Source organism: Triturus cristatus, chromosome 2_2 (genome assembly GCF_964204655.1).
Source record: "Triturus cristatus chromosome 2_2, aTriCri1.1, whole genome shotgun sequence".
NCBI lineage: Eukaryota > Metazoa > Chordata > Amphibia > Caudata > Salamandridae > Triturus > Triturus cristatus.
The window spans coordinates 78,322,739-78,338,628 of NC_140582.1; the positions used below are offsets into that span (position 1 = coordinate 78,322,739).

Genomic DNA, 15,890 nt, shown 5'->3' on the forward strand with positions numbered 1-15,890 from the left:
AAACGGAAACCCAGCTAATCAATAGTTATTTTGAAGCAGTTAGAATTCCTAAAACAAAACGAGCAAATATTTTATTTCTCAGTTTCCTCAAGGACAGGCATAAACAAGCTTCAGTACGTCATGCGTTCGTATGGCAGTGCAACATAAGCAGTTCAATTTTATTGCCCGATAATGTTTCAATATTCCTGCACTTATTGCCTTCTGCTTTAAAAAGTAAAGCAAACATCTTCCGAGTCAGTCGACTTCGTTTGAGAAGTGGAAGCGCTGCACAATGGTGGCAAAACTTCCCTGAGCCGGGTGGAGCAGCGACTGTGTAGCTCAAACGCCCACCCCGCTGTGACTGCGAGCAGCCCAGCCCCTTGTACTCGTCCGGGGGAGAGCGAGAGAGTGCACGATGGCAGACCCGCTGAGACCCCTCCTGCAAAGGAAGTGAGTGCTGCGCTATATGTCCTGCACCTAGCTTTTTACCATATTCACCCTGCTAGTGTGACAGCAGCTGGTGAGGGCATACCGAGCACTGGTATGAGCAAAATCTGATTCCGAACCCTGCCCTTTCATCGGGGTGCTGCTACCTAGACCAGATCGGCACATCATAAATAAAACCGCAACCTATAGCACCCTTGACTTCCTGTATAAGAGTGCCCCTTGACCTTCTCAGATTGCCTGTCCCCTAATCCCACCTGGCACACCCAGTGGACTATGCAAGGAACTATAGGTCTACTCCACACAGCCTATATGAAAAACTGTATTTTGTTTTTGGATGTCAACCATTCTTTTGTCCAAAAGTGGTGTTCATGACAGTAACTCATTTTATTTTATAAATGGATTTCGGATAGGAGGGAGCATTAAAAATATCTTCACGTTCAGCGATGCATTTTGAAATGAACACCGGATGTCAGTCATAACCGCAAAACATAGTGCTTTAAACCGATATATTTGTGTGACGTCAATCAATCTTGTGTGACGTCAGTCAATCTTATGCTACTGCCCAGGAGGATTCCCATTTCAAAAGTGTATATAGCTCGCGTGTAACTGTCACCAAGAACATTCCCACCGCCTCAACAAGACTGAATGCCAATAGCTCATTGTTTCATCCCTCCGAGACCGATAGTGACCTCTAAATTGTTTTAAGTGAATTGTTAAGCCTTGGTTTAGAAACAAAACAGCTTTAATTCTTACATGCATTACAATTGTTTTATTCACCTGCGTGAAGAAGTAACTCTGGGTTCGTTCCTCCACAACCCTAATTTTGGATAAACGAAAGAACATCCCACACATGGAAATCCTGTGAGCGGAATCCAGGCTTCATTCTAGAAGACAGTTTTTAGAATGTTGAACATCCATCTCAGCCAATCAGATTTAAGGACGATCAGACAACTGCCACTGGAAGTCGCATGCCCTAGTGGTGGTTTTGGCCCAGATGCTTTTGAGGTTGACCACCTGCGAAGACCGCCGAATTTGTTTTTAATTCTCAGATTGTGTACTTGCCCCTTTTTACCCGAAATCGCGATTTTCCTGACGCCTGTACAGTACGGAATCGACAGGTAGCTCGTGCCTTGAGGGCGAATTTGACCTCATGGCGTTAAGACTTTTCACAGGAGGACTGTTGTCAGACTCTAAAGGCGGGGGCGAGAGGTCAGTATTAGTCACTTGTCCAGGGGGTGCCGTTATTTACAAAGGAAATTACATTCTGAAGTTCTTTTTCTCTAACAAACAACCCCGCAGTAAACGTGACCTCGGTCTTGTAAGACGGCTTAGTTTAGTTTTACTGCTCAAGTGAGTTTTAAGATGCGGATTGCATAGCTGCCAGTTTCCCAGGTCCGTGCGTGATGGTCTACTCAAGTCCATATTTTTCCCTTTGATTTCTGGGACTTGTAGTCCTGTTTTATAATGACATAAACAAAGACTAGAAGTCCCAGAATTCAGGCACATCGGAGCACACGGTGAGGGTAATTCTAGAGGGCATCCAGGAAGTGTGAGGCCCACTGCTACATTAGCGCATTCTCCAACTTATTTCTAAAACCTTACTTGAGAAACAAATGTGGACGAATCCAGCAAGCGCTTGCCTTGTTGAGCAAGTGTTTTGTGCAATGCTATAACAAGGTACTTTTTGTCAGATTGCCCCCTCTGTCCATAATTTACTGCTTCATATCGAAGTCACATAGTCACTTTTTAAGAATCAAGTGGAAATGTCCAAATGTACTTTCAAAATACCACTAATTTTGCGTTTGAACAGTGGCAATTCTCACTTTGAGCGCTGAACGTTTGTGTTGTTACCAGCACTGCCCAAAAAGTACCTTAAGGATTGGATTTTCCATGGGTTATCCATGCTTTTTTACCATGCATTTATTGTAGGGGGAGGCCATATCCCCCACTAGTGCATTACAGTGCACCGAAGAAGACACCAAGGCAGCTCAAAATGGAGTGACATGAACTCATCAAAAGCAATTTCTCGTGTTGCACCGTTTTAGCTGCTTTTTAAGGTTATTTAAAGCATGATGGAAAACAAATTAAATTGGAACAATAGAACAATATGCAGTTCTTTAAAGAAGGCACACAAAAAACCAAAATCGCTCTCAGTACAGGTGTATTAAATGACAGTTTAAGACCTTTTCTGCAACCTGATCCAACACTGTCTAAAATTTGGCCAAATGTTGTGTAACACACATGCTAATTACAGGAATTTTATCCGACAAGGAATATGGCTTTTTTCCTTGTGATAATAGTGTGGACGCTGATAAGCATTTTGATTTGGTTCATTTACCTTTTATTTGATACTAATGCAGTCTGTATATAATCAGCAGCAACACTGGGTTGTAATTAACCATATGTTATGCAAGCCATGAGAGTAAAGGGCGAAACTTGCAGGGATGCCTCTTTTGCACAAGTTTATGGCTTTTGATATTGGACATCTGATTGAAAAAGAACATACAGCTTTCATATGAAATTGATTTAAAATGAAGTTTGGATTATTCACGGGTATTATCTTGTTTTGAAGTGGGTATTCAAGAGAAGTCTGCAATAATATTGTGTTAAGGTTTCACTGACAGCAGCCATAAATTACAAATCTAATAAAAAACACATTCAGAAATCCTGGGAGATAAACTACATGTGGCATCCTGTAACTAACCCATTACTAGCACCAACCGGTCTCCATATCACCATCCTGTCACACAAGTATCTTCTATGCCTGTTTTGTCTCAAAAGCTCAAAACCACATTGATAAACTACTCACCCACTCATCTAAACTCTCAACCCTCAAATATAAGGTTTCCAGTTTAGGAAAACCATATTGGTACAATAAAGAACCATCTGTACATGTAAAATAAATCCATCATTAAATCTTGAGACATTTTCATTGGGTGGTATGGAATTGAAACTTGCCTTCATAAAAGCTTGGACATTTTGAAAATTCATATTCTCTTTTGTCTCATGAGAAAGGTATTAAGCTTTTCTAAAGCTGAACAGTAACAATGTCATTTCAAATACTGATGAAAAATAAAGTAAAGTGCGTTTAGCAATCATCAGATCTAAGGATGCCCTGTTAACTAGAGCTCAAAATGTAGGCTTTTAAGTTGGCAGCTGGCCTAGCTCAATGGGCTCCGTATCTAAGGGTGTTTAGCCTTGCTTGTGCCATGATCCACCCTGGCCCAGTTTGAGAAGTCTTCCTGATAGTGTTGGAGCTAAACACTGTACCCCAAAATCAAGACTCTCCAAAATTTACCTTACATTGTTCCCACATACATTTGGATCGGAGACGGTGTTAAACCCCAATTTCATAAGGTAATGTGTCCCCGCATTAAAGCACCTCCCAAAACATCAAGATCAGGAGAAATACATTTAATTAAATACATTTAATTTAAGATTAATTTGGGCCGCTCAATAAGTGAGTTCTCGATCAATAAAAAGTTAAAGAATTTTATTACAAAATTCAAAATAAAGCTGTACAGAGTCATTGCCAGGAAGGCTCTGAAATGCAGTCATACAGAGTGTGTGAAAATCAGAAATTATTCTGAGCCCAAATGGGCAGTGAAATCAGTAGAAAAACAGATAGGATCCCTAGCAGGATCTAAGTCTCAAGGAAATCTTCTGGCTCATCCCTAAAGTCAAGTTTTTTTTATACATTATTCTTGCATATTACATCAATATTTCTGCAGGTTCTTTGTGGTGTGAGCAAGTGTATGATTTCTTCAGCAAATCAGAGCCCATGAAAAATAAAGTCACAATGCCTTAACACCTAAGCACTAACCTAGTTATTCCGTGCCCTCTGTCATCTGGAGATGTTCTAATAGAATATGATACATCAACAATAAAGTCTAGGAGGTGAATTAATAGGTCACAGTGTACCAGAGTAAAGACAAGTAAGGGTTACAAATTACAGCTTACCTGGGTAAAGTGCATCAGGAACAAAACAATAACATTGAAAAATACCTGCATTACAACTTGAATGGGCTCTGCGGAGCTTGTGTAGAGAGGATGTGCGCAGGGGGGAAAACACTGAGTGATAGTATTGACTTCCATCTTGGACAAGATGGGGTTTTACACAGAAATATGGCCTTATCAACAATTGCTAAAAAGACGCACCTCTACTAATCATATGACATTAGTTTAAAAACCAATCACATTATATCAGTTTGTTCATGTGAATTTGTGTGTTTAAATTCATACTTCACGCTGTTAATGATGCATGAAAATACAAACCAATAAAAATCTCTACCAAAAGTAATCATTAATTATCTGGCTAATCTTGATTTTACCTCAATAGTTATTGTTTTCTAACACTTCAAAAACTGCATCACAGATATACTATAATGGGCTAAAACTCAGATACCGTACCATTTAAGTATTACAATAGGTTTTCCTTGAGATATTAACATTACCCCGTCCAGAATAAACAACTCAGCCATCCGTGTGCAAGGTTCATACATTTGATATTCTATTACAGGATATCAAAGCAAAATAACACTAATATTTTTACTGATAGGAACTTCTGGGACAGATCCTGATTTTGCTAATTTGTTTTTTAAACTACACAGCTAAAACATGCCTTACATGCTGTGTTATGTTTTTTAGAGTCCTTGCAAAGACTGGGGGAATGTCCTTTCTTCCACTGACATAATTGAAATTGGAGGAGCACGAGTGATCCCAGGGCTTGGCTTCAAGCTGTTTTCAAAACACAGTGTGCCAGGTTCAAAAATAGCATAAAACTGTTTTTAAGAAATAAAATGACATTGTCAGCCTTTAGCATTTTTTTTACATCTAATAGACTGAAAGTGAAATGTTTTAGACTCACTTTGATGCAGTTGCTGATTAGCATGGTAGATCACTTCTAACTTCGATCCTTGTGTTCTAATGCTTGATGTTGTTCCTTTCTTCTGCAGTGTGAAAATTGCTCCTGGGGCAGTTGTCTGTGTGGAAAGTGAAATCAAGGGAGATGTTACAATAGGTCGGTATAAATGTATTTCATGCACATGCTTTCACATTTCACACTTGTACCAGCTTGCAGTTCGATAGTATTTTATTGGATTATTTGTTGAATTGGTATTGTAGATGAGCTAGATAAATTTCCCCCTGCAGTATAAAGGCCATTCTCGACAAAGAAATGATTGAAGAATTTGTATGTTTTGGATGTGGCTTCTATTTCTGTGCCCAAATTTAGCATGGCTCCCTTAGTGGTGTTCCTTGAGCTGAAGCATGCTCAGTTCATCAGCAAAGTAGGAAAAAGCATTGAGTGGTGTAAGTGTTAGATCAGTGCATAGGGAGTAACTTTTAAGGGAGTATGTAAAGGCAGAAACAGCCATAGTGGTACAGGTGGAGAGGGTGTGGCCTATGCCACAAAGACCATAAATGATGGTATATAGGTAATTCAGTAGTTCTTTGGGTACCGTGTGCTGGTGTTCGCAACAAGATATGAGATTCATAAATTACTCCAAACTTACTATTCATCCTCAGGCAGTGATAGAAGTTCTCAAAAGAATGTCTCCAAAGATCAAGAATTCTGTCTGTTCTCAGACTGCCTAAAATGATGATTGAGTGACCTGTTTAATCTATTAGTGGGGCATGTTTACTAATGGTGATACATTTCTATGATCTCACCTAGGATAATTCAGATTTTCTAGTTCTCTTCAGTTTCAAATGTCTCAATCCATGTGGAAATGCATAATTTTAGAGAAACTATGGAAGCTCAGGTGTCCTCCCCCTTGTTCCTCTTCTTTTTGCGAATTCTGTTCTGTCCATTCTCTTTCTGTTAAAATAAAGTACTACGGTAATGTTAAAGACTGAGAAAAACAAGCATTAGGATATTCCGGCAGTTATCATGGATGAGCTTTCACATGATGCACGTTTTTTCACTGTGCTAGTTTGCGCTATTCTGCTCTGATTTATCTGTATGTAATAAAAGGTGAAAAGTGGCCAGAACATGTAGGGCTCAAGGGTTCTTTCAGGGAGTGAGTTAACCCCTCAGAAAAGGGTCCTATGAGAACGGCGTTTGAAGCATCATGTATCTATAAAACCCAATCTTTTAACAACCCAAAGACAAGCTAGTTATAAAATGTCACATATTTTGAAATCTTTTACTCATCAACCAGTCTGGAGCATATATTGCTGGTATAGTTTGTGCTGAGCATCCTTCATTCCATAAATGATTGTATATACATCACTCTGGCTAGTAAAGAGTTTGCCACAAGCTTCAGTTAGATGTTGAGTATGATGTGGGTAAAAGTGCCCATTTTATATTATCTGGTGGATCAGTCCGGTCATTCAAACACATTCGAGCAAATTTCACAAATGGACCCAGGGACTGAATGGGACAAACCTTTGTTCTCAAATGGCAAAGAATTTCATAATACTGCCAGAGTGAATATATATTTTCTTAGGGATAAAACAGTCATGCAATAACATCTAATCGGCTTGAAGGATCATGTGACTATTTAGCTGTAGACCAAAGTCATTTAACTTTTTTTCTGATGTTGTAAAACACAGTTGGATTTGATTAGTAAAAGACAACAGCTCTGGAGATCAGACCTAGGAATATTGCAGGTGAGAATACAACAGTTAGTGACGTCTAAAAAAATGTTTATGCAACTCTAGGTAGTCATTATGCAAAAAGGAGAGCAATTAACTCATTGAGTATACATGTTTAAATGTCCACCTGTTGATGAAAGCTTGTTCAATTGTCCTGAATTAGGAAGCACTAGAACCACCCATTTACCTAGAGAAGACCTGATTGAAATGTGAATAGACACTATTACCATTATAGATGAGAATATTTGTGATTGATGGGAACTGCACCCTGATTCATTTTGTGCCTATATTACTATTTACTACTTAAAAAAATATTTTGCTTTACTATTTTTTATTTGTTCTACTTACATTTCAGTTAATAAATGCAGTAAAATTATAATAAAACTATAGTTGAAAACAAGCTGCAAGTTGTGTGTGATGAAAAGAGGCCCTTGATTATTTTCAGTCTGAGTGGGATTGTTCAGTTGTCATAGTTAGCAGAGGTAGTCTTTACCCTCCATGATTACAGGTTTGCTTTGTCCTAGCAGAACAAGCCTTACCATTTTTGCATTGGGGCACCCCTACGTCCTAGAAGCTCAAAGCTCTCTATCCTGGGATAATAGGGCGCAGTAGCCTAGCTACGGGAATAGGTACACAAGTGTTACTATATGTCATGAATACAGAAATGACAAGACACTGAATAAATGCTCGCTACTTCAGTGTCAGCTCATGGATGAAACTGAATTGTCTGCATCTGAATATGAGCAATACTGAGATCTTGCTAGCTGGAACCAAGTCCCTAATACAAAACATTGGTAGGTTTACCTGTCCCCCAACTCTATTGAGAAACAACCAGCCATACAGGAATGCAAAATACCCGGACCACTGGTTAGAAGAAAACCTTTTCATGGAATCCCAGGCAGAAATCACAGTAAAAACACATATTTTACCCAAGATGCCTGAAAAAAGTCACACCGCTAATTTCACCTAAGTTTCAATGGATTCTCGTGTGGTCAGTCCCATAATGCACTATGTGAATATCTTGTTTTTAGAAAAACTAACAAAGATAATGTGGTCCTTCACTCTGGAACTCAGAATATGGTAGCCCCTCTAGTAGCAGGCCAAAAAAGAAGTGCTAGCTTACCATGTTTTGCCAGCAGGAAAAGCCATTCACTGACTTCCGCTGGCGGCAAGGATGGAATTCTAATGCCTTTGCAGGTATTTACAATCAAGGAATGCCTTTCCAGCCAATGTATCACCAAAAAAATACATAAATTAGGCTTCATCAGCTTACCACATGCTCCGGTAGGGAGGAAGAAATCTTATAGACCAATTTAAGTGTAATTTGGCTATGGTGCGAGGTCTAAAACTGAGCTACTTTGGGTCGGTTGGTAATTCGTCCTTCCAGACACTATACTATAGGACACAAACATAACAACATTTGAAAAAACAATTACCACTTCAAGGCACCACTCTCGAATGGTGTAATTGATGATTTGCACTTAGAAGCAAATTCTTGCGTAAGCACCATAAAATGTACCTATAATAATTAATAGCGTCACCCTCCAAGTAATGTATGGAGTTATAGATTGGTACGTGGGAATAATGGATTTTTTAAATTAAAAAGTTCTGAGGGACATCAAGGAGACATTGGGAGCAAAGCTTGATTTTTCTATGTTGTCACTCAGAACAACCCTGTTATTCACAGTTAGCAATATTTAATGTATGTCTTTTGTGTGGCCTTTCCATTTATTCTCCCCCTGCTGACATCAGCTGTTTAGGAGTAGAGGAACTAGGCACAAGCCATTCACCTGCATCTGCCCTCTGACATTTAATCTGTTTTCCAGCCACCCATCCCAGCCACCCTCTGGCCATCGGCCCCCCACCCTCATTTAAAAAATGTACTTTCCAGCCTCCATACCACCCACTGCATTACACTCACTTTCTCGCACATATATTAAGAAAAAATACCCAGGCGCTGCCACCTGCATTTAGCATCCCCCTCCCATCCACATAACATGTGAAGACCTGCCATACACCTATACCACCTGTGGCCAAATATAAACAATATTATCTGGTTTCCTGCCGCCCACTCACACCACCCTCTTCATTTACCACCCAACTCCAGCTCAAATAAAAAAGAAACACCTTTTGTCCTGCCAACACACCACCTTCTCTTCATACCTTCTCCCATCTACCCAAATAGTTTTTTAATAATGCACCAGGCTCCAGCCAACCGCACCCACCACCCTCTATGTATTCCCTTCCCTTTCCCCCTGAAACTGTGGAGCAGAGGGCAACGCAGGCACTGCACTGCCATACTCTCTCAGTGCCCAGCCAGGGCAGCCAGGAAATCCTTGATGACATTGCAATAGTGGTTGACAAGCTCTGTACACACTGCTGCAATTGTACAGCGGTGAATGACTGGATTTTGAGTCCAGTTGGTTACACTGATAGCTTTCGATGAGAGCCATGTATAACATATAGAATTATAGATAAGTAACATTGAAAATAAATTATGCAGATGTTTTTCACCGAGGGGTTCTGATTGACGTGAAATACACAACAAGAACAAAGCCGAGTTATCTGTGATGTCACTCAGAATCCTGAGGTGAAAATGATCCCCATAATTCGCTTTTTACCCATTTGTTATTTTGTGTATGTTCCCCAGCCCCCACCACCAAAATCATCTGCCACTGCCTTCAATTGCTACGCAGGGCCAGAGAAGTAATGGGGGAGCCATGTATAACATGTCATTTTCTTCCTGTCACAAATAAAAAAACTAAAAAAACCTCCTGACCTCTTATCACCCACCCCTCCACTCTCTGTGCCTTCCCTTCCCTCTCCTTCAGAAGCTGTGCTCCCTGCATTTCAGCGCTGATCTGACAGGCTCTCACTGAGCCCTGCCAGAGCAGGCTCAAATTCCTTTATGGCATAGCAATGGTGAATGAGATTTGTAACCCACCACAGAATTCAAATCGGACATTCACGCTAGGAGCCATGCATAACCTATATAATTATGGATGGTAACAGTGAATAACAGGATGTTTATCACCACGGGGTTGACTGACATGAAATTGGCAATGTGACCCCAGCGGCAAATAAACATCTATATTTATACGTTTTATAGTGCTCCCAAAATCATCTTCCCTGCTTTCATCTGCTAAACAGGGGCAGAGAAGTAATGAGGGAGCCATACACAACATACCCCTTTCTACCGGTCCCAAATGTACAAAAAATGCTTGGCCTCCCTCACCCACCACTCTATACCTTCCCTCCCACCCTTTTAGAAGTCTGCTTTCCAGCGCTTTCTTACAAGCTCTCACAGAGCTCTGACAGAACATCCTGGTATTCCTTTATGATGCAGCAACAGTGAGTAACACGTTTTGTTACCCACTGTTGCTGTGTTATGGCAGTGCATAAAGAAATTTACAATCTGGTGTTCTTGCTAGTGGCCCTTAGTGAGAGCCAAACATAACATATACCCTCCTTCCCACGGACGTGGCTAAATTCCAAATTTCCAGTCCCCTCTATGTTATTTGTTTCTTCAAAGAAAAAGTCCAAAGCTACCACAGAAGTAGATCTCTGTGGCAAGGGCAGTTTAGTTGATCAGGGAAGGAGCAGAGTTCGTGGAATTTTTCCATACCTAATGGGCAGGCTTCTGTTTTGAAACCAGGCTTGTTATTCCACATATTCCCTTCTTGTCCTAACTACAGATACTTAGATAACGTTTTTAAAGCAACATCTGTGCTCAGGTTCCACTTTTCACTCTTTTTCCTCCCTATTAGGTTCACTTCAAATAGTTTTTAGTTTTATCTCTAGACTTATGTTCCACCTAAACAGTCTGAAAGGTTTGTCAGAGAACATGAATACCATTTGGACCTGAATCAGTAGAGGTTTTGAGTGTAAGTACTTATTTTTATTTGATGGAAGTCCTTGTTAAGTTGTGCTGTTTCTCTTGTTTCCACAGGTCCTCGGACAGTGATTCATCCCAAAGCACGAATCATTGCAGAAGCGGGGCCAATTGTGATTGGTGAAGGCAATTTAATAGAGGAGCAAGCCCTTATAATAAACAGGTGAATTGTACTCGCCATACCTTTGCGTCTAATGCCATTCTGTAGGTTAAATATGTTGGCTAAGACGTTCTAGGGTCATGCACTGCTAAATTTGTCCCTCTTCTTGAGACACTTTAGAGCTTGAGATACTTGACTGAATCAAGTCTGTAAGAATTGAAAATGCCTATAGAAGGCAATCTTAATTTCCTTTCTTTTACCATCATAGAGGAATCTATCCTCTAGGAGTCTGTGTTTTATTCTGCTGGTCTTGTTTCTTTTGACTTTTCTTCTACATTTTCTCCGAGCACTCTATGCAAGTGTTTAGAAGTAGCTGAAGGCCACTCTTAATGGAAGTTGATGAACATGAAAAAAGTGTTCATCATCGCTCTAAAATTACATGATCACTTTATTTCTGAAGCCCACGACATCCTTTTCTTGGGCACAATTTAAAAGTTTTGCTATTAAAATTCATTATATCCAGATCCCTTGTCAGGAAATTCCTACAAAATGCTTTTTGATAAACTCTTTTCCCAAAAATGTTCTTTATGCACTAGGTTATACAAGATCTTTATACCTATTGATGTAACCATGGTGAGACCATACCCATAGAGCTGTATTGTAGTGTGTCAAATAAAAGGGATGCTCTTACAGTTGTGGTACTCATAGACGTACTTTGTACTCTGTGTTTTTAGGTCTCGGCTAGCGTAAACTGCACAGAGATGCGCAGTCTCGCTGGTGAGATTTTATGTTTTTGGATAGCTTTCACTAGCGGGGTTTAAGCCCCACCCCTCTTTTCCATTGGCTGGCGTCACCGTTTATGCTAAACGGTGGCCAGCCATTGGAAAAGAGCTTCCAGTGACGTAAACTTTTCTCTTTTAGAGCCGTCCCAGTTGGACTGGCTCGTCTGACTTCCAGCTGGCGTAAAAGGTTTCTTATCTTCTTTATGGGGCCAAACACATGGCCCCATAAAGACCAGAAACCTTTTAGCAGGCGAGGCCGTCCAAGTAGGACGGCAGAAAAAGGCGATGAAAACATCATGGCGAGCGCTTGTTATTTTCTTACTGTCACGCGCTATGTCACTGTAATCCGTGATTTATCTTCAGGGAGTCCTTCTATGCCACACACAAGCGCCTTCATGGCATTTTGTGCCACAGCAGTCGTTCCTAAACATCTCTAGCTTCCTTGCGTGGAGACAGTACAAGCAATTTCCGGGCGTGTAGGATCCGCAGAGCCGTGTTTTTTGTCTCGCAGTTTTATATAGCTCAAATTCAACCTGGAAGTATCAGGGCGCTTTACAGGAGCACCAGCTTTTCCATACTGGCACATCCATGTTTTGTTAGGCGTGGGGAGTTGAAGTGATTTGCCCAGAATCACAAGAGGTTGAGCCGCAGAGACTCGAACCTGGTTACCCAGCTTCGAGGTCATATGCTCTAACTGTTAGGCCACATCTTAATGAGTCCAGCCTGCAGGGACAGGGGCCCCTGTACTTACATTCCAGAGTGTGTCACTCCTGGGTGTGTCACTCTTAAGTTTGTCAGTCCTGTGTGTCTCTCCTGAGGTTATCTCTCCTGGATGTATCACTACTGGGTGTGTCATTACTGAGGGTGTCACTCCTGAGTGTGTTACTGGGGCGTGGGGGAGAGCAAACAACCCCTTACTGGTCACCATGTTCTATTTGTATGCCGATGCTTGTTTAAACCCGAGAGGCGCTTGGTGGGCGCTAAACCCCGACATTATCACGTGAGAGCTTGTGTCTCACTCCTCGCCAACCAGCAGGAAGTGCGTGAATCTTCTGGGAGCGAGGGGCACTTATGGAGGCGAGAGAGTGTATCCCCCACGAGCACAAGAGTACCTCTGAGGCACGTGTGAGGGCATGTGAGATCCGCAGAGCCGTGTTTTTTGTCGTTCAATTTTATATAGATTGAACTCAACCCGGAGGTATCATGGCGCTATACACGAGCACCAGCTGTTGCAGACGGGCACATCCATGTTTTGTTAGGTGTGGGGAGATGAAGTGATTTGCCCAGAATCACAAGAGGTTGAGCCGCAGAGACTCGAACCTGGTAACCCAGCTTCGATGTCATTCGCTCTAACAGTTAAGCCGCATCTTAATGAGTCCAGCCTGCAGGGACAGGGGCCCATGTACTTTCACTCCAGAGTGTGTCACTCCTGGGCGTGTCACTCTTAAGTTTGTCAGTCCTGTGTGTCTCTCCTGAGGTTATCACTACTGGGTGTGTCATTACTGGGTGTGCCATGTCATTACTGGGGGTGTCATTACTGGGTGTGTCATGTCATTACTGGGGGTGTCATTACTGAGGGTGTCATTACTGAGGGTGTCAATCCTTAGTGTGTCACTGGGGCGTGGGGTAGAGCAAACAACCCCATACTGGTCACCGTGTTCTATTTGTATGACGATGCTTGTTTAAACCCGAGATGCGCTTGGTGGGCGCTATACCCCGACTTTGTCACGTGAGAGCTTGTGTCTCACTCTTCGCCAACCAGCAGGAAGTGCGTCAATTTTCTCGGAGCGAGGGCTACATATGGAGGAGGAGAGTGCATCCCCCACAAGCACAAGAGCATCTCTGAGGCCAGGGACAGTGAGTGCACGTGTGAGGGCGTGTTAGATCTGCAGAGCCGTGTTTTTTGTCTTGTAGGTTTATATAGCTCGAACTCAACCTGGAGGTATCACGGCGCTCTACACGAGCACCAGCTGTTCCAGACGGGCACATCCATGTTTTGTTAGGCGTGGAGAGATGAAGTGATTTGCCCAGAATCACAAGAGGTTGAGCCGCAGAGACTCGAACCTGGTTACCAAGCTTCGAGGTCATACGCTCTAGCCGTTAGGCCCCATCTTATTGATGTGGCCGCGAGACGCGATATGTGGTGGGGGAGGGGGAGAAGCGGGAGTTGTGTGCGCGCGCGGCCAATGCTTGGAAAACCAAGCATTGAAAATGCAATAGGTCTCGCCTTTGATTAAGTTAAAGCCATTTGCTTTGCTAATGGTATTGTGTAGCAAAGCAAATGGCTTTATTTTTTTTTTTTTTTTTTTTTTTTTAAGAGTTCCAATACAGCAGAGTTTTTTTTTTTTTTTTTTTTTTTTTTTTTTGAAAAAGTTTTTATTGAACAGTAATTCGGTTACAAGTATGGGCCTACAACCACCCGGGCCGGCCGCTAGGTACATAAGGAAATATACACATATCAAGGCTACAGTCAGTTCCCAGGGCACTGCCCCGCAGTGGCTCAAGATAGTTCTCGAAGAACAGCAAGCGTCAGTCCAACAATAACAGAAACAAAATGAAAAACAATAAAAACAAAAGGCGAGTTATGAGGGATACCAGTGCGGCTCAGGCTCCCCCCGGGAAACCCCAGTCAGAACATTTGAGCAATCCGCTAAAGAGAGGAGTACCGGGAGGCCGGGGACGGAGGGGGGGGGGGGAAGGGGGTCAAGGGAGATGAACGTCCATATGTAGTTGTTACAAAAAGCGCCAGGAGCCGCCAAGGGTCAGGGGGACATGGCGATATCAGTGTCTACCAGGGGGGGCGTACAGATGCCTCCGCGATACGCATTCCATTGACCCCAAATTCTACCCCATGCCCCCGGCTTGCCACGGGCCACATACACTGTCTTCTCCCGAAACATACACCAGTCCATATTCTCCTTCCATACTGACACGGTGGGCGGCCGTTGAGCGCCCCAAAGTTGCGCTATATCCCTCTTGGCAATCATGTTCCCTAGGGCCGCCCACCGAGTCTGAGCCGCGTTGTAGTCATTGGGCTCCCACACATTCAGGACACAGCGACGCACCTCCGGCAGCAGCACAACCCCGGTGACCTGTCCCATAACCGTGTGGACCCGGCGCCAGTAGTCCGCCACCTCGCGGCACTCCCAAAGGATATGAAGAAAGGTGGCGCTGAGCCCACAGCCTCGCTTACAGAGCCCGTCGTCGGAAAATCCCATCGTGACCAAGCGCGGACCCGTCACATACACCCGGTGGAGAATCTTGAGCTGTACCAACCGGAGACGAGCCGGAATGGCAACCTCCTTGGGGGACGACAGTGCAGACTGCCAGTCTTCATCGTCCAATTCGACCCCATCCCCAGTCCAAGCCTCCCGAAGGCGCACCAGGAGATCCGCCCGGTGATTAATCAATTTTTTATAAATTAAAGAAATAGTACTATCAGGGACATGTCCGTCAAGTATGCGGTCCTCGAGGGGCGAGGAGACAGGGATCTTGGTCCCCTCCCCGAAGACCGAGAGCAGGGCGTGTCGAACCTGGGCGTAGCGGAAGAACTCCCTGTCGGTCAGCTCGTATTCGGCCTGGAGCACCGCGAAAGTCTTGACCGCGCCCTTGTGCCACAGGTCTCCCACTTTGCTGATACCAATCGTGTCCCACTGGTCAAACCCCTTGGTGGTCCACAAGCTGCCCAGGCGGTCGGAGGCAAACAAGGGAGTAGCACATGTCATTCGCTCACTCCAGCCCATGGCCGCAGTGGCAGCCCTCCAGGTCCGCACAGCAATCTTAGTAGGACCCGTAAGGGTCCGGTCAGCCAGGTGGGAATAAAGTGCCCTGTTGTAGTTCCCGCCGGGAAGAAGGAACTTGTCCATCTCATACGCCGGATTCAAGCCGGGCGCATACGTGGCGTGGTTAATGGCAGATAGCTGCGAGGCCCAATAGTACCTGCGAATGTCAGGAAGCGCGATGCCCCCGTCATACCAGGGGAGAGTGAGCTTGGCAAGAGCAATACGCGCCCGGCCGTTCCACACCAGTCTCCTCTGCAGGCTCTCCACCTCCCGAAAGTAGGCCACTGGGATAACGTCGAAGGAGTTCTGGA

General features: G+C 43.3%; 1 protein-coding gene across 1 annotated transcript in view; it reads left to right on the plus strand.

Moving 5' to 3' along the window:
• The first annotated feature begins 274 nt into the window (after positions 1-274).
• Positions 275-15,890, plus strand: part of DCTN6 (dynactin subunit 6) — a 70,577-nt gene continuing 54,961 nt past the window's right edge. Inside the window, exons 1-3 of the mRNA XM_085641071.1 lie at positions 275-429; positions 5,382-5,446; positions 10,973-11,078. Of these exons, the coding sequence (XP_085497197.1) occupies positions 395-429; positions 5,382-5,446; positions 10,973-11,078 (206 nt within the window). The 5' untranslated portion in view covers positions 275-394. The remainder of the gene's footprint in view (positions 430-5,381; positions 5,447-10,972; positions 11,079-15,890) is intronic.